Source organism: Patagioenas fasciata, chromosome 23, assembly GCF_037038585.1.
Source record: "Patagioenas fasciata isolate bPatFas1 chromosome 23, bPatFas1.hap1, whole genome shotgun sequence".
NCBI classification, from domain to species: domain Eukaryota; kingdom Metazoa; phylum Chordata; class Aves; order Columbiformes; family Columbidae; genus Patagioenas; species Patagioenas fasciata.
The window spans coordinates 1982926-2000962 of NC_092542.1; the positions used below are offsets into that span (position 1 = coordinate 1982926).

Genomic DNA, 18037 nt, shown 5'->3' on the forward strand with positions numbered 1-18037 from the left:
CTGGAGAAGGGTCTGGATTAAACACAGGACACATGTGCTTGACACAGATTTCTTTCCCCTTGGGTTTCCTTTTGTGCAAATCTCAATGCAACGAAAGAGCACAGGGCTGATCTCTGCCTGATTTGTGAAGTCAAGACACATAGGGACTCAGCATCTCAATGGTTGCACTGGGCACAATCTGAAGAAGTGGTGCAAATTCTATAATTTATGCCATTGAGGGTGCATTTGGGAACCTTTGTGTCTTTTTTTGCATCTGTTGGTAAAGCTGTGTCTTGAAACGTTTCACCCAGATCGGGAGCTGAGAAGCTCATTTCAGACTCGGTTCATTTCAAAGCAGCGTGTAACCTTCTTCCTTGTAGAGTTAGAAGAGTCTCCGTTAACTGTGAAGAGTGACATGGCTACTATTGTCAAGGTTATGCAGCTCCCAGACTCAGGCCTTGAAATTCGGGACAGGATGTGGTTAAAAATCACCATCTCCAATGCAGTGATAGGTAAGCACATCAAAGGAATGCTGGGGAGAAAAGAAACAAAACAGTGGCTTTTTGGAAACAGGCTGAAGAAACTGTATGAACTTTTCTTTCTGCTGTTTATGACCTCTTATATTTCGCTTGACTTGATAGCTGTGACCAACTCTTCAGTGTGACAGGAAGTAATTAATAGCTCCTGTTCGAGCCTGGACAGCCAAAAATACAGCACATTTCTCATGCCCACACACAGCTGGTCCTTCACCTTTGCTTGTTACGTCTCAGGTTTTCCTCATAACTACTTGTGGCTCTTGCAGTCTGCCCAAGTTCAGCAGACAGGTCCTTGTCATTCCAGTTCCAGACAGCCACACCAGCATCTTGGTTTAAAATTACCACCTCTTGAGGGAGATGACTCTCTCAATTATTTTCATTCTGGAAATGCCAGGTCATTTTCATTACTGCAACTCAAAAGGGATCAAACAGTGTAACTATACAATTTTCCGTGTGCCTGTTTGGTGTCACCGTTAATGTAATGTTCATCTGGATGCAAGATAACTCTTTGCTTTCTCTGTTGATGTTTGGTGGTAATTAATTTAACAGTTAGGCCAAGTTGTGAAAATAACATTTTAAGCTCTTTGCAGCAAGATTGCGGTGTATTCATATTTGCGTTCAGTACCTGGCCCAGTAGCACTCGTGGGCTATGTGATAATGGGAAGATCAAATCAATTTGGCTGGGCTGACCCTGGGTCTGCTCCTCCTGTTCTCATTTTAGGAGCAGATGTGGTCGACTGGCTTTACACACACGTGGAAGGCTTCAAAGACCGCCGGGAGGCTAGAAAATACGCCAGCAGCATGTTGAAACACGGCTACCTCAGGCACACTGTGAACAAAATCACCTTCTCGGAGCAGTGCTACTACGTCTTTGGAGACCTCTGTGGCAGTGAGTTCCCCGCCTGTTGTCTCTTCTGTGCTCTCAGGCTGTTATTTGGAAGTTGTATGACAAGTGGGTGATAATTCCCTTTAGACCGAGCAGTGAGACCACTTGGAAGAGAAGGATGAGTTCATCGAACAGGGCATTGCACTGAGGCTCAGGGAAGCAGGTGATGCCACAGATTCTCTGCTTGGCACTCACTCTCAGCTCGCAGTCTGTAAACTGGGGATGATTCCTCCTCGATTTACGGAAATGCTGCAAAGGTACCTTGGTGCTCAGTGGTGAATATCGAGATGACATTTCCAGTGAATTCTGGAGGCCAGGTCCCTCTAGTCCCTCACCACACTGGGTGCTGTGTCCCCATTAGTAAGGCAGGAGCCAGCTGCAAGGTAAGAGCACAATCTTCACCTTTTTTTTCCCCTCTTTTCCAGATCTGGCTGCACTGAACCTTAACAACGGTTCTAGCGGAGCGTCGGATCAGGACACCCTTGCTCCGCTCCCGCATCCCGCTGCTCCCTGGCCGCTAGGTCAAGGATACCCGTACCAGTATCCTCTGCCCCCTCCATGTTTCCCACCAGCGTACCAAGACCCAGGCTTTAGCTACGGCAGCGGCAGCGCGGGGAGCCAGCAAAGCGAAGGTAAGCTGGCTCAGCCGGTCTTTATTTCCACAGCTCTCATTCCCCCTGACCATTTGCTTGAGTTCCTTCGTACTGTCTGTGCTCCTGTCTTGTGGTTTTGAGTGCTACCTGCATGGATTTGGTGCGACCGCACTTAATCGGAACCGTTTGTGTTGGTGATGGCGTGGGTCAGCCTTTCAGCTCTGTATCAAAACTGCCAGCGATGGGTCAGGAGAACGTAAAACACGTTTATAGTTCTGCTGCAGTGCTGTTCCCCGTGCAAAATGCTGGTGGGGAACTGGAGCCGAGCTGTTTGTCACGTCCGTGGTGGCATGAGCGTCTGCGCTTTGCTTACCCAGCAGCACCACACCATAAACTACTGCTTAGACAATGCTGATCAGGCCAACATCAACGAATTGATTGTCCACTATTCAACTATTGCCCCCCTTTTTAGAGGTCAGAGCCATTGCCAACAGTGGGGCTGCAGTTGCTTGATATTAATAGAAATTAGACCATTTTGTTGCTGATGGAACAGGGATTAGAACCAAGGTGCTCTTGGCTTTCTCTTCCAAACCCAGTATGAAAGGAAAATTATTCTCTTTGCGTGAAACAAATGTGAGGTGGTCAGACAGGTGGTTTACAGGGCTGAAACACTGCTCACAGGGAGGAGAGTCGCTTTGTCATAGATGTATGACAGGGAAAATCTAATGCTGCATGGATTAAAAAGCTGACCTCCTCCTTTCCTGCCCTAGGATAATCTTTCAACGCTTTCCTTGTTCTTTCTTTTGGAAACCACACTTCTGTGTTGTTTCTTGTTTGGTAACTGTTATTCCCTTGTTTTGTTCTGAGCAAGCGTTAGACTGAAGGATTCCTAGAGGAATGGCTGACTCTAGGGGATTGGTAAGCTGCAAATGCCTCCATAACGACAAATTCACAGCATGATCATTTAGATTCTTGTGACCCAAATGTTTAGCTGTATTTTTTCCTTTTTTTTGTTAAATTTATTTTATCCTTTTTAATTGTCTTGGGTGCTGAACCCGTCTCAATGCACAGGAGTGCAATAGCGTGGCATTAGCACATCAGCCCGTCTGGCCTGTGTCACTCTGCTGCAGCAGCTACGCAGTAAATGGCATCAGATGGGAAAATCCCATCAGCAGCCTCTTCACTGCTCTTCCGCAAAGAAATAAATCATCTCAGCTCCTAATTTATCAGTCTGATGTCATCCATATGGATTGGATTTATCCACCAGTGCCCTTCCAGTGCTCGTTTACTGACAGACGCTTGAGCACTGTGCCGATGTCAGTGCTGGGACACGACTGTTAGAACTGGGTTTCTTTTATCATAGAATCGCAGGATGGTTTGGGTTGGAAGGGACCTTAAAGCTCGTGTAGTTCCAACCCCCCTGCCATGGACAGGGACACTTTCCACTAGACCAGGCTGCTCAAAGCCCCATCCAGACTGAGACCATGTTCTGGTAAGCAACGGGGTGGGCAGTAAGATCTAGCGAACTTTTGTGAGATGTTGCAGTTCTCTTCAAGGCTCTGTTCCAATTTCGGTTGCTACTTTTGAGTCAAAACCCAGTTGTTCGCTGCTTCCTTCTTCCTTTTGCTGCTCCCCTCCGCAGTCGGTGGGACGCAGCGGAGCAGACGACTTTCAGCCACGAGTTCTAGGCCAGCTGCTGCTTTCGCTGTGCAAGCTCCAAAGGTGTCTCTGTGTACCTGCGCATGGCACAACATTGTCAACCTTGTTCTACCGACTGTCATTGCTAAAATCCCACAAACCACCAACAGCACGTTCAGGCCTGGTTTTGTCATGGTTACCATTACAACGCTCATTCCCAAATCCGCGGGGTTTTGGTCGGAGCTGATGTGGGACGCAGTGGCGGACCTGAGCTCATTCTGCTTTTCTCTCCCGGGCTTTTAGGAAGCAAAAGCAGCGGCTCAAACCGAAGCAACAGCGAGAACAGCAGGAGGGCTCTTGGCAGAGAGAAGGACCGCAAGTCGGCTGGCAGCGGCAGCGAGTCCGACCACACCGCCCGCAGCGGCGGCAGCGCCAGCGTCGTCCGCCGGGAGAGACCCGTGAGCCAGCTCAGCCACCGGAGCCACGTCTCTGCCACCCACAGCGAGAGGAGCCACCACAGCCACCATTCGTACGGGCCGCCGGGAGTCCCACCCCTCTACAACCTCCCCAAACTGGGCTCCAAAGTGTACGGGACCAGCGGACCCCCCGGAGGGCCCCCAGTAAGGGAACTGGGCTCTGTTCCCCCCGAGCTGACGGGGAGCCGGCAGTCCTTCCAGAAGGCCATGGGCAACCCTTGCGAATTCTTTGTCGACATCATGTGAGAGCAAGTGCCTTCAGACTCTGCTGGGGAAGGGCTGGGGCTGGGGGGGGATCATTTTGGGGGGGGAATGGGTCAATTTGATCATTGCTCGAACACTTAAGTGGAAGAAACTTGGCTGTCTTGCATGTCACAGCTTCCTGGTTTGCAATGGTGTTGCAGAAAAATCAACAAAACAAAACAAAAAATACAAAAAAAAACCTCCACAAAAATGAACAAAAAAATCTCCTGGGATTGTTAAATATCAGCAAATTGATGGCATCTTTTCTTCTTTATTTTTTTTTTCTTCCCCCCTCGTTTTTGATTGTGAATGGCTGCTGTATATTCACATCTTAATGAGCTTTGGTAATTGTGGCACCTACTTCAGTGCAATTAGTGTATCTTTTTTGGCTGATTCAAGGACTGTTATTTCACGTGACTTCTAAATTTCCAGTAACGCATAGGAGCACTTTGATTTTTCCCTGCTTTTTGTTTTACAAGGAAAAAAACCCCAACCCTTGGCTGGTATCTGCGATAGTGCCGACACGGCACAGACAGCACGTGCTTGGGAAGGAGCCTCAAACCAACTCCCAGCAGAAAGCAAAGTTGTGACTACCTTGTGCTGCACGCTAGGGAGTATAAATCAACCTTTCTTCTCTCTTTTTTCTTTTTTGGAATATATTATTCTATCGAGGGAGTGGTGGAGTCTTGCTGCTGTGTGTGTTCATTGTGCAGAGCGTGTAAAGCCGTTTCATTTTGTGTCACGGTGATGACGTTGTAGCTGCGGTCTGTTCCTGGGCATTTCGGTCGCGGCCCTGCTGACAGATGTCTCTGTCTCTTCTGGTTATAACGCGCACTCGCTTACAGGTTTTAAAAGATTTCACAGGAATAGGACAATTGCTGCTATGTGATTCTGTTAATGTAGCTGCAGCTTTTCCCTTCCGAAAGGGGTGTTTATTATCCCATTCTAGCAGAGATGCAGGTAAATCCTGGCTCCCACTAGGACATGGCTGTTCGTTTTGATCGCTTCTTTCTCCATCCTCAATTTCTGAGCAGAATCTTTCTCTTCTTTTCTGAAATAGAAACCTGAACACGTCTGATCCCAATTGCAGCATTACCCACCATGTTCTGAACACAGAGGGACGCTGGCTGTTAGCAGAGAGGTGAGAGGGTGTTTGGAGAGCAGCTCATAAATGGTACAATTAACGAATCTGTATACCTGACACAGAGCGAGACCCACACTAAAGCTCCTGCTGGGGAGCTTTGACTTAAGCAACTGCTGTTGTGTGTCCCCAAGATTTCATTACTACGTATTTTTCGCTCTGAGGCTATGGACACTTGATAAAGTTTGTTCAGGAACCTTCAGTGATGGTTCAGAAGCTTTTTTAAAGTGTCTGGATGAGGTTTTAGGACAGGTGCTTTAAAATCAGTCTTTGCTGTATATAAGCATTTGCTTCACTGATACAAAGCCTCTTTTTGTTAACGGTTCATGCTTTATGGGTAGTGTGAATATCCGATATGAATGTCAAAAGAGAACGTCTTTCCCACTCTATACGTGTAGCTTCACGTTCCTTTGTCACCCTGAAAAATTACTCTTCAAACTGTCCGTTCTGTATGCGGCTCATTCTGGTAGGATTTTCACCGCTTCTTTTCTTATGATGGGTCTGTGTGTAAACACATCCCTTTTACAACATTCAGAGTAACGTCTGTGTTCATTGGAGACTTCAGTCTCACTTTCGGAAGGGAGCCGAGCATTGAGGAAACTGTGCTGCTCAGGCTGGATACTCCACTTCCTGCTTTCGGACAGTTTGCTTTCCAAAAATCTCCCGAAAAGCTACATACCATTTCTGGGAGCGGTGCTTTCCTCGTCATCTGTTGGAAGGGCAAGCACAGATTGCAAAGTTGGTTCAAAAGAACAGTGCTACCTGAAGCTTGGCTGTGCAGCACTATCCCTTTCCCTTTCCCTTTCCCTTTCCCTTTCCCTTTCCCTTTCCCTTTCCCTTTCCCTTTCCCTTCTCCTTCCCCTTTCCTTTTCCCTTTCCTCCTCCCAGTAACCCAGCAAAGATGCTAACCAACTCAGAAAACGTCTTGAAAGATTGACATTGAAAAAGTCAGGGTGAAATAATCCCATAATTCTGCTGTGTCTTCAGGAGATACTGTTAAGGAGCCTGTGACTTTATTGACAGTCACCAGTGGTTCTAATTTTAAATCAATTGTGACTTTTCTGGTCTCTATTGATGTTTTTTCTGGCCCACTTTGTCTTAAGGCTGAACTTACAGGGCTGGAGGAAAAGACTATCATTTTAATTACATATTTACAAAAGGGATTAAAGCTTTCACCCGGGGTAAAAACGTCTTTAATTTCCTTGTGTCTTTCCAAGAGTTGCAGTTGACGCACCTGCTGGGTTGTGGGTTTTGTCTCGTTATGCAGTTGGCAGAAACCGTTCTGTATCTTGCTGGTCTTTGCTGCTATGTCGAAACGACTGTGTTCTGTACTTTAGCGTTTGTGGGTAACTCTGCAGTGAGGCTGACGGCCCGGAACGTTGGGGTGCTGAGCAAATCCGGCGGCTAAACCCGGCCTGGATAAGCTGCACCCACAACCAGGCATCCATTTCGGGCAGATAACGAGTGCTCTGAGTGCTAGTTGGTTAATCCTGGATCGCGTGTGGAACCTGCTGCTTACAGAGAATGTAAATGACCCTCCTGTGAACAGTGCAATACGTCACGGCCACCGCGTGTACAACAGGTGCTTCATTTCCTCGCCTTGTAGCGTACGGTGGAGAGGCTGGTGCGAGTGAAAGGAAAGTTAGACCCCGAAACATCGCTAGCTCTTAATTTTCAGGAGGTTTCCCGCTTCCCATCCTTGGCTTCCAACGCGTGTGCGTGTGTCTTTGCGACAAGGGGGCTGTGGGGCCCAGCTCTGCGAGTTCCTCCCAGTACTACCTGTAGAAAGAAGCGCCACTGATGCCAAGGAAGCTGCTTACAATAGGGAGCACTGGGCTGGGGGGAAGAAAGTTTAGGGCAGAAGTTTTTCTGTGATGTTAATGTCAAGGAGGCGGCGCTGGTCGGGCTCTAGAACACATGGAGAAGTTGCGGGTTTGCTCTACAGGGCGTTGAAACAACCTTGTAACAGGAGCCTATAAGTAGCTGATATGTCTGATATGTCTGATCCTGGAAGTGAGACCCTCGCCACCCGGCTGAGCTCAGTGTTACGCACACCTGCCACCAGCTTTTAATTAACAGCTACGCTTGGAAGATCATAAAAATCCATGAGAAACCAGTTTGGGATGACGTCTCCTGTCCAAAGAGGCGGTGTCTGCAGGGGTAGTTCCCTACGCAGAATATTAACTCTGAGGAGTGAGTTTTTTTGGCAAATAGTCTTAAAAGCACTGCTACTGTCTTTGACCTCCCCATAATAAATCCACTTGTCAAAGGTAACAGTCCCCTGGACACTTTATCCAAAGGTTTATGGGATGGCAAGCGATGATGCACAGACCTTGACTTTGGACGTGATTCGTGTTCTGTTCCGATGGGCAGTCCCGTCCTGAGACTTGACAGCTCATGAGTTGATGTAATTGTTTTTGTTTTGCATTTAACTGGATTGTAATAAGATTGACTTAAAATTATGAATTCTAATCAGTGATTAGAAATACATGTAAAGAGTTTTATGTACAGTAGAGGAACAAAGTTACATGATTTTAAATAATGAAAACCCAGACTATCACCTATTCTAGAATTGGTTCTACTCAAAGAGTGACCTCTTACTAGCATGGACTGCACTGTTCCTGTTAAATGTCTATTGCATAATTGAATTCTTTTTTGTAGATATTGTATTAAAACCCGAGTGTCTGTATAGTTAATATATAGCTGCTTATGTGTAAATGCTATTTTAAACACTAAAAAGCTTTTAATTTTATGTGATAACCGCAGTGTATGTCTTCAATTCTTTGCACTACTTATCTTTTACTTGTATTTATTCCCTGCCACGCTGAAGTTTTGTCCTCTGACAGGAGAAGATTGTTCAGGAGCTCATGGCAGGCAGCTGGGACTTGTGTGATTTAATTACTGCAGGAGTGCTTAATTTACCCTGTGAATATTCACTGCTAAACGATCACAGACGACTGAAGTGCAGAGACCGGACTCTTCCAGCAGGTTAATGACATCTTGGAAACATCAGAAGTGCCGTAGCTTTGAGTCGGTGACCAGCGTATGGGTGCAGAAGTTGTGCTTTCCCCTTAAATTACCCTGCCTCTTAATTACTGAGCTTCTCCCTCATACAGCCTGGCAGGAGTAGGTGTGCAGGGAAGGCTGAAGAAAGTTGATGGAAATAAAAGGAAAATAAAAAGGTTGGTGAATTCATCCTGTGACAAAGACACGAGCTGGAACAAGTTTTTCCAGAGCTAGGAGATGAAACTGCTGGTAGGAACCATCAGTGCATGCAGCTGTTCCATGTGAATATTCCCTTTTTGTGGACTCTGCTCGCAAACTGCAGCAGGACAAGCTGGGATTGCTAGGACAGCGCTTTGCAGCATGATGGGTAAGACTTACACCACGGTGTATTTGTTACACAGCCTCCCTGCAAGGGCTGAGCTCTTTCACAAAGAAGGAACAACCACAGCTTGACAAGGCAAATTCTCTTTTCACAGCTTCTACAGATCAAGCAGCAAAGGGAGAGACAAGTTAACAGTCCCTATGGGCACACCCGTTATAAATGGCACAATCTGCAGCAGGTTTATATAAAAGCCTTCTTGTGAAGTTTCCCATATTCTCCCTTTCAAATTGTGTTTTTATAGGTAGGATGCAGAAAGGGCCAACCAGTGTTATCCCCGTTGGGTGAATGTTAAATAGGCAGAATTTTGGACCCATCTGCAGCCTTTTGTTGTGATGGGCTCCAGCTGAGCTGGGGTGAATTCTCTGCAGGTGACTGGAACAGGTGGAGCTCTTTAACCCTCTGATTTTCCCCTCTTCTCTCCCCTTTCCATCCCACCCTGTGCTTCCCTCCTAAAACAAGAGACATCAGTGTATTGTGGCTCTAACTCTGCTGCCACAAAGAGAAGCAATACATTTAATTTTTCCTTCTCTATTTCTGGAGTGATGAGCAAAAGTTTAATGCTTCTCTGCTCTGAAATGGCAGCATGGAAAGGAGGATTTACTGCTGGGATCTCAGTGCTGCCGAGGACTCGCTGCAGGCTCCGGAAACAAGGACTCCAGTCTCCAGGTCAGTTTTTATTGTCTCTGATCGCACTGGGGAGCACTTTGGCCACATTTTCACATCTTTCATTTGCAGGTACCCCAGAAACGTGGAACAGTTGGGTCTGCAATGCAGCAAAAGCCTTTTTGGTTTTGTTTTAAATATTCACTGGTTTAGATTAATTTGCGAATTCTTTAATTGAGCTGAATCGATGAGTTAACTTCCAATACCGTGTAGTGGACAGATGGAGAAACTTTAATATGAGGAATGAAATAGCAGCAGAGTTTTTTGGCAAAGTGAGTGGGGAATAGAAAATGTCTTGGTGATCTAATGATATTTACTTGGTACCGTTAGATAGGAATGTGAAACGATGGGGAAGTTTTCGCTTTGGGGTAGTATTTGTTCTTGGCTATTTGCTTAATTTCAGTAACATAAAATTAGGTTTTTAGCAGTTGTATCAGAGTCCAATTGTAGTTTTACTGGGTTAATTAAAGGATAAGTAAGATGGCATCGGTTAGAAAGCGTTGGATCGAGTCGTGTGTATGAGTGCAGGGTGTTCTGTGCCCTTTGCAGATGAGATTGTTTCCCTCTGGGGATCTTCGTGTGGTTTTTTGAGGTGGGAGGAGCTTTTTGCAGTGACTCTGGGTATTGTGATTTGCACATCATTCACTTCCGTGCATCTTGCCCTCATTTCCATGTTCTTTGCAAACACACGTTAATGAAACGCAAATGAGTGAATTGAAATTTGAATGGGTAATGTGCTCTTTATATCATGCATACAGCTGCCTGTACATACTGGGGCGGATGCGACAAAGTTGTCAAGAAAAAAGTATCATTAATTAATCACCAGGATTTCTAGTTGTGTTCTATAATCTCACACCTTTTCAGGTGATTCCCTCTGCTTTTCAAGTTGTTATTCCTGTGCTGTTGAATAGATTTGAAAGCTCTTTTGGGTGCTGAAATGGGTGGTTAACTGCAGGGAGGATGGATGGCTGGGAGCATTTTGCTTTAGCCCAGTGCTTTTGCAGCTTAAAAATCCTGGTCTTAGCACTCAGCTCACTGGATAAGGTGGTATTTTATATGGTGATCGTGTCTGGGATTGTAGCTTATGGAGTCATCATAAACAGAATGATATCATTTAAATACAGGCAGCTTCTACTGAGGAGCAGGTGACAATGGATCTGGTTTATTGAGAGTCCTTCTCTGGCTCCTCCTTGATGGAATGCTGGAAATAATCCACTGTGTTCAGATCAGGCTTGAACAAGATGATGTAGCATTTAGGGATGTAGTAGGTCCCCGAGATCCCCAGACTGGTTGCCAAAATGGTCCCGATCTGGGTAACAGACCTCAGGACCGTCTTCAGCGTGGCGAAAAAAGCAACGAAGAATATCCAGATGATGAAATAGCTGAGGACGGCGAACGTGATGCCCCTGGCGATGTTGTACGTCTTACCCACCGTCTGGATCATGAAGGTGCAGAGCAGACAGACCAGGGCCAGGCAGCCGTTGTAGCCGTGCATGAGGGCGAAGGCGACCCAGGACCGCGTGTGACACACCAGCAGCACCTCCGTGGGCAGGGACGTGTAGTCGGACACGGAATAGTCGGGTCCCAAGTGAAGGTAGAAGAAGCAGAACAAGCCCTGGGTGAGGAGGCACAAGGCGACGAGGAGCCAGGCCCGGCGCTGGGTCACCCAGGGCAAGAAGGTGGGGACACAGCGAGGGAATTCCGTCACCAGCACGATCTCCAGGGACTTGACGAAGAAGGTGGAGAAGCAACCATTGAGGCAGAGGGCGCAGACCATCTGCTGGATGGCGCAAAGCTGGTTACTGGGCTTCCCTATGTACAGGCAGCAGCTGAGAGACAGCAGCAGGAGCGAGAACAAGGCAAAGAGGCTCCGTTTGCCCCCCGAAACCTGCACGAGGGGGGTGTCGAGGTTCTTGTAGAAGAGCGCTGCTGCCCCGCAGCTCAGGGAGGCGGTCAGGGACATCAGCAGCAGCAGCGCCACGGTCAGCGGCTCGTTCCAGAACAGGTACCTGTGGCCGCGGTCGTGGCAGCGTGTGCTGCGGGCGGGTGCCCACTGGTGCTGCGGGCAGCGGGTGCAGCTGGAGCTGTCTGCAGGGGAGCAGCGAGGACACCGTCACCACCCTGTCCCAAAGGATCCGCGGATCTCTCGGCTGTCTCCCTTCCCCAAGAAGGATCACCGAAACATCCCCGAATTCCACCATACCCCTCTCTCCTACTCCTTGAGATAAAACTTACGTGTTGTCCTTGTGCGCTCTCAGCTCTGCAAGCTCGACCAGTACACAATACAGACAGTTAAATCCACTGGGTTTCTCAGACCTCACCTTCAGTGCTCCAGAAGGTGTTTTCTGGACAATCTGTACAGTCATAGCAGCAGAGCTGGGACCCTTTTAGTTGTCTGAATTGTCCTGGTTCACAATGTCTGAAACACTCTGATGTCGGCTCCTGGGCAAAAGGAAGAATGAACATCAGCCAGAAGCACCTTATCACCAAACAAACTAATAGAAAGTGGCTGTGCTGGGATCCCACCTGTGTCCGAGGCTTAGCCAGTGCTGGAAATACCTTTGTCTAGTGTTGCACAGTGCACATGGATTAAATATTTGCAGAGGAGCAAGAACTGGGTCCCACACAAACCTTGCAGGAGCAGCGTGCAGGCTGGGAGCTCCTCACGAGCAGTGCTGCTGAGGCTGCAAATTACTTCATTTTGTGATCATTTATGCCTTTGCCCACTGTCTTTACCTTTTGATCAGCGGTGTGAAACTGGATCTGGGACTTGTTGATGTACAAGGAATCTCCATAGTCACCTACAGGCTGATAGGTCAGGGTGCTGTTTTTCCAGGACCAGAATATCAGCTTGTAGCCGGTGTTGATGCTGTGGGATTGATCAAACCTGAATCTCTGGCCGTTCACCTCGAACGGGAAGCTATTCATGAAGTGCAGCAGCTGAGGAGAAAATGCAAATTGACAGTAAATATCAGTACAATTGATGTTCCTGCTTGGGAGCTGTAAGCTAATGCAGCAAGCTCATTTCTGGCTGAAATCAGTTGTCCCTTACGTGGTCTAAAATTGCAGCGAGCAGCCTTCTGGCTCTATTATCTTCTGCTCTATTGTTCCAAGCCCAATTAGCAGGAGCCCTGCAGAGGGGTATGTGTGCAGAACGTAGAGATTGGGCCAAAAATTGCTGGTTTTTTCCCCGATCTTTCCTCACCTGCCAAGGTCTGACGGGTGCCCGGGGACACGGGGGGCGGGCGCAGCCCAGCGCGCGGTGCAGCGCGGCCGCCACGCTGTAAACTGCGGCGTAAACCGGCTGTATGCGCGAGTGGCTCAGCGCGGACGAGACGTCGGCCAGCGAGACGTGGTCGCACTGTTCGCAATGCGTGTCCGTCCCGTCGGGGGCCACGAGGCGGCTGGATTTGCGCGACTCCTGGCAAAATTCGTCCTGCTGAACGGAGGTAAAGAGGTCGGCAACGTATTTCTGGAAGCCGGGGACTGTGCCTGCTTTCATAATAAACCCTAAAACTGTCCCGATGCTCTGAATGTTTGGGATGGAGGTGGGTATGTCAGACAATAGCCAGGTTTCGGTGCCAATCCAGACTTTCTCGCTCAGTCCCATCCTGATGCTGTGTTCCAGCAGGGCCTGGGCTGCCTGGCTAAAGGTAAAAAGGACAATGATGTTGACTTTGGTCTTGTTAATTGTCTTAATGGTATCTTCTAGTTGCTTTTGGGCATTGGGGTCTGCAAGGTCTGTAGGAATGAGCCCCTCAAACGCGACACAGATGTTGTGATTTCCAGCTACGCTTATGAAGAGCCCCTGGGCTCCTCGGCCGTACTCGTTGTCGCTTCCGATGCTGCCGACCCAGTTCCATCCAAACTCGTTCAGCAGCAGGACCACGGCTTCCACCAAGCTCGTATCGCTGGGGACGGTGCGGTAGAAGGACGGGAACGACTCCGTGTTGCCGAGCCTCTCGCTGCTGGCTCCGTAGCTGACCTGCGAGCCAGAGGAGGAGAGAGAAGGGAAAGAATGAAGTCAAGGGAAGTGTTCATGCGCCAGATCACTCTCCACCTTCTTTGCTCGATCTCAGCTGTGTCCCAAGGTTCAGTAAGTTTAGCTCAGGGCTGAATTTTCCTGACCATTACACCTCTCTATTGCGGTAACTCAGTACTTAGTCACAGGTGTGTTTTCCTGGGATCCTCCCAGCAGTTATTCCCATTTCACGTGGATCACAGGGAGCCTGCGTTACCCTTCTGCTCTCCGGGAGGTTGGACACTAAAGTGTGTTCCGGGGGGAGTTTAATGACCTGCCTGACATCCCTCAGGAAATGTGGCAGAGGAAAGACTGGACTCCGCGCTTTAACAGTCCTGATTCTGAGACCTGAAGCATAGACAGTGTTGATCCAAACCCGTCCCCCACCAAAAAGGAGAAGTCTTGCTTCCCCGGAGACTTTACCTGTGGGATCAAGAAGGAGCTGAACAGTTTGGCTGTGACAAGGCAGAGATCTGAGCTGTGTGGCCCGATGACCGCGGTGACGCGCGGCTGGTAGTCGGTGTAGTTGCAGAGGACGCCGATGCCCGCCGTGCCGTTTTGGGTCAGAAATAGCAAAGCGGGCTGCAGGGCCACCAGCGGCTCGGAGCAGGTGTCCCACATGTCGTAGCCCAGCGTCACTCCCGGGAGCAGCGACGTGGAGTTGTTGATCTGATCGATAGCGAACTTCATCCCAAGAGCCCATATCAGCCCTTCTGCAAATAACCTGCGGTAAGAGGAGACGGAATTACGTGGTCTGTCGGTGCTGTTACAATGGGAGTCGGCTCATTCCGTATTCTCGAATGTTTTAGCATCCGTTGTCAAGCCAGACGTGCGTGGCACTGTCAGCAGAGCGTCTCTATGCTTGTGGCCTCTGTACATTTTGTGCTGTGAGTAGAAAGGCTCTGAGCAGCTTTCAAATCTAATTAATCTTGCCTGTCAGCAAATGTATCGTCTGTGCTTCACAGCAGAACAGACAGAGCTGTACTTCCATCAAAATGGGGTCAGCTGCATCTGAAGTTTTACTGCGTAGTAGTAAAAACACAAAGATGTTTTCCATTTTGGGATGATAAGGGGACGGTGCAGCTCACCAGCCCCTCAGAGCTCGCCCTTGTTTCCATCTCACCTTTAACATCCACCTGTGAGACCCTCAGCTGCCGTCAGGACCCACTTTTCCTTCCTCTGCCCAGCCCAAGTGACTCAATTCAACACGTGCTAAGGAACCGAACGTTTCTCTTACCTTTCACACACCACTAACGTGGGCTCGGATCGTGCCGTCAGGTTTCCCGCGTCCATTCCAAATGGGAACAAGCCCCCCAGGATGTAATCCCCTGGCTTTCGGAACTGGGCCGACAGGCAGGTGGGTTTGAGCGCCGCTGTGTAAGCAAAGCTCAAGCACAGCAGCAGCTTGGGGACCATTATTTGTCTATTTTGGAGAAAACAGGTCAAGGAAACCTTCAAACAAGCGTGGGAGAGGAAACAGGGGCAGGGGATCCAGCCTCAGCCGTTCTCTTTAAATACAACTTGGAAAGATTAAAATAATGGGGAATAATTTGTTTAGGAAAATGTATTAAATGTGTAACTCTGTGCTCAGTGGGCAACAGTCAAATACAACAGGCTGTGAGTGTGTGTGGTTGCAAACCGCGGGTCTAATCCTGGTTTCTGTACTCAGCGAGCAGCCTTTGCTCAAGCAGAGTGACCTGGATGTGGCCTGCACTGAAAGAACATCACGGTTTATTTTGAAATGAACTCCAGAATAATACGTTGACGTGCCTGAACTAAAGGGTAGCGGTTAGAGACTTACACAGCAGTCATTTCTATTTTGTTTTAAATTCAAGGTCACTGCATCGTGGCGATAACCAAATCTGCCCCGGGGCATCGCGAGACCCCATCTGGCTCTGGATCGCAAGGTCAGTGATTTATTCCTCAGCTACACGGCGATTCATAGCAAGTTGTTACTGCCTGATCTAAATTCTTCTCACACTGAGCTATAACGTTATCTTCAGTTTAAAAGCTGTGGTTTAGGTACAATTTCCACAGGACAGTAGTTTCGGTTGCAGTGTGGTTTGCATTTTTTTCTCTCTGGTTTGAATGGCAAAAATCAAGTTCCTTTTTGACATTGTTTGTCTCGCAAGAGGAATATGTTCCCCCAAGCACCACGAAGAAAACAAGCATTTACTCCTTAGAAGCATGTTATTCACGTAATTTAATGTCCAGTTAGTTTAACCTCCATGAGGTAATAGTGATCTCCTGAATAATTCAGCGTTACGTGAGGCCAAACTGCCTGAGATACAATCAGAACATGTTCCAGCCTGTGGGATTCTCCCTCTTTCTCCAAATATTCATGTCATCCTCAGCTAACAACATAGTGCTTTTTCAGCTTTCAAAGAGCTAAGTAAATTCCATTTTACATACTTTGGTGTGTGTGTATATATATATACACACACACATACACATACTGTCTATAATATACAGTCATTTGCAATAGAAGCCATAAATAAGCCTGGTAAAATAGTGACTTACAGTGCAAGTTCAGATTTCTCCCCAGAGAGAGAAGACATTTTTGTAGGCATTTGACACATACATTAAATAAAACCTCATGAACACGATTTAGAAGGTTGGCAGGAGAAGAGATCAGGTCCAGCCTGCAGCCTTAGCTGGATATTTAGTACTTTGCTGAACACACTAAAAACTGTTCCACATCCCAAGAGGGATAAAATAGAGATTAACAGGAAGCGACAAAGAAAGAAGGTCCTACTTAATGGAACACAAAGGAAATTGGTCTCTAACAGTAACAACCTATGTCACCCTTTCCTTCTTTAATCCCAGGGGACACAGAATTAGCAGCAATTATCAGATAAGTGTTTGACCATAAGAAAAAGAGCTTTCAGATACACATTACTCATGATTATATTTTCCAGGTTAAAGCACAATGGAGGGAAACCCCTCCCAGATCTAATCAAGGGAACAGCTTGTAAACAAAAGTGGCAAAGTGAGCTCATGTGTCATGTAAACGTGTTCAGGCACCACAGCTGAAAGTTGTGCTGTCCCACAAGGTCCTAATGGTGTAAATGCACAAAACCTGCTGAAGTTGCAGAGTTTGGCTTAAAAGTGAAACCAAAACCTCCTACTCCCAGCTTAGCTGACAGCTGAAAGAGGATCTAGGAGAAAAGAAATCCCTTAAGCATGATAAATAATGTGTTTTTCTTATTGTAGAGCCAGGGCTCCACAGACACACAGATATACATATATAGATACCTATTAAAAAAAAAAAAAAGGTGCTTTTTTTTCAGTTGTAAAGTGAGGCAACCTGAGTAGCATCCTGGAAAAGGAAAGGGGCAGAGTGACCAGGGACAGAGAACCAGACACTTGTGCATTTGTGAAAACACATGGTTTTCACCCTCTTCGCCCTCCATCTCTCAGAACGTGGCACGGCTCTTTCCCATCCCTCCCGTCACGGGAGGTTGAGCAGGTCGTGCTGGGCAAAGAGCTCCTGGGTGATGTCGTAGACGTCGCTGATGTGCGGCAGGGCCTCACCCAGCATGGCCACAGCCTCCTCGGCCGTGCCCACGTTCATCACCTCCAGGAAGGCGTTGCGGGACGGCAGCGTGCAGAACGCCACCGTGGCTGCCTTGCGAATGACCCACGGGTGGTAGGCGGCCAGGGACGCGTTGTAGGAGTCGGTGCAGATGGTGGATGTGCGGGCGTCCTCCCCGGCGGTGCGCAGCCCCTCCAGGAAGAGCTGCAGCCAGCGCAGGGCCCGGTGCAGCCGCAGGACGGTCCGGCAGCCGGACTCAGGGTGTCCCCCACGCTTCTGCACGTCCACCAGCCCGTTGGCCAGCTCGTACTCCACCATGGACTGCAGCGAGGTGTACCGCTCCCGCTGCTCCCCGCCGCTGTAGCCCTCCATGATCTGCACCTTGGCCACCGCGTCCTTGGTGATGAAGGAGAAGATGGTGCCCAGGCTGTGCAGGAACCTGCCGGGGGGGGGAGACACAGAATCACAGAATCATTTTGGTTGGAAAAGCCCCTCAAGATCGAGTCCAACCATAACCCACCCTGGCACTGCCTCATGTCCTGAGAACCTCATCTCAATGTCTGTTCAACCGCTCAAGAGATGGTGACTCCAGCACTGCCCTGGGCAGCCTCTTCCAATGCCCCACAGCCCTTTGGGGAAGAATTTTTCCTGATATCCAAGCTCAACCTCCCCTGGAGCAACGTGAGGCCGTTTCCTCTGATCCTGTCACTTGCTACTTGGGAGAAGCGACCACCACCCTCCGTGCTACCACCTCCTTTGGGGTCAGCGGGTAGAGCAGCACTCACCGGATGAGCCCCCGCCAGCCGCTCAGGTACGGCCCCAGCAGCACCTCCCGCCGCTCGGACACGCACGTCTGGAACGCGGCGAGAACCTCCCGCAGGCTGAACGCGCCCGCAGCGCCCGCCATGGCCGCGCACCCCCGCCCGCCTCACATGACC

The 18037-nt window shown here is 48.6% G+C and overlaps 3 protein-coding genes across 7 annotated transcripts in view; 1 reads left to right on the top strand and 2 right to left on the bottom strand.

Annotated features, from left to right (window-relative positions):
* DVL1 (dishevelled segment polarity protein 1) overlaps nucleotides 1-8252 on the top strand; it is a 49027-nt gene extending 40775 nt beyond the window's left edge. For 4 of the 5 annotated variants that reach the window (XM_065854938.2, XM_065854939.2, XM_065854941.2 and 1 more), the window contains exons 12-15: nucleotides 360-491; nucleotides 1237-1404; nucleotides 1827-2033; nucleotides 3936-8252. In XM_065854938.2, the coding sequence (XP_065711010.1) occupies nucleotides 360-491; nucleotides 1237-1404; nucleotides 1827-2033; nucleotides 3936-4354 (926 nt within the window). In that variant the 3' untranslated portion in view covers nucleotides 4355-8252. Of the gene's footprint in view, nucleotides 1-359; nucleotides 492-1236; nucleotides 1405-1826; nucleotides 2034-2865; nucleotides 2913-3935 lie in introns of all 5 variants that reach the window. The other variant, XM_065854942.2, reaches the window with a different exon arrangement.
* A 2437-nt stretch (nucleotides 8253-10689) lies between these two features.
* Nucleotides 10690-15677, bottom strand: TAS1R3 (taste 1 receptor member 3). Its single transcript, XM_065855338.2, has 6 exons — nucleotides 14802-15677; nucleotides 13988-14288; nucleotides 12749-13528; nucleotides 12280-12483; nucleotides 11865-11985; nucleotides 10690-11631 (listed from the first exon to the last, which is right to left on the bottom strand). Exons 1-6 carry the CDS (start codon nucleotides 14978-14980, stop codon nucleotides 10706-10708), a joined length of 2511 nt encoding a protein of 836 aa, XP_065711410.1. The 5' UTR covers nucleotides 14981-15677; the 3' UTR covers nucleotides 10690-10705.
* Nucleotides 15678-15750: 73 nt separating this feature from the next.
* CPTP (ceramide-1-phosphate transfer protein) lies at nucleotides 15751-18026 on the bottom strand. The gene is made up of 2 exons (XM_065855191.2): nucleotides 17885-18026; nucleotides 15751-17538 (listed from the first exon to the last, which is right to left on the bottom strand). The coding sequence occupies exons 1-2, from the start codon at nucleotides 18004-18006 to the stop codon at nucleotides 17016-17018; spliced, it is 645 nt and encodes a 214-aa protein (XP_065711263.1). The 5' UTR covers nucleotides 18007-18026; the 3' UTR covers nucleotides 15751-17015.
* Nucleotides 18027-18037: the final 11 nt, after the last annotated feature.

Excerpts from the sequence above, each read along its gene's own strand:
- TAS1R3 (XM_065855338.2), bottom strand. The coding sequence starts at position 14,980 with ATGGTCCCCAAGCTGCTGCTGTGCTTGAGCTTTGCTTACACAGCGGCG. Across the intron at positions 11,986-12,279 it reads TTCACACCGCTGATCAAAAG|GAGCCGACATCAGAGTGTTT; the intron begins GTAAAGACAGTG and ends CCTTTTGCCCAG. Across the intron at positions 11,632-11,864 it reads CACCTTCTGGAGCACTGAAG|ACAGCTCCAGCTGCACCCGC; the intron begins GTGAGGTCTGAG and ends GCTCCCCTGCAG.
- CPTP (XM_065855191.2), bottom strand. The coding sequence starts at position 18,006 with ATGGCGGGCGCTGCGGGCGCGTTCAGCCTGCGGGAGGTTCTCGCCGCG. Across the intron at positions 17,539-17,884 it reads GGCTGGCGGGGGCTCATCCG|GTTCCTGCACAGCCTGGGCA; the intron begins GTGAGTGCTGCT and ends CCCCCCCGGCAG.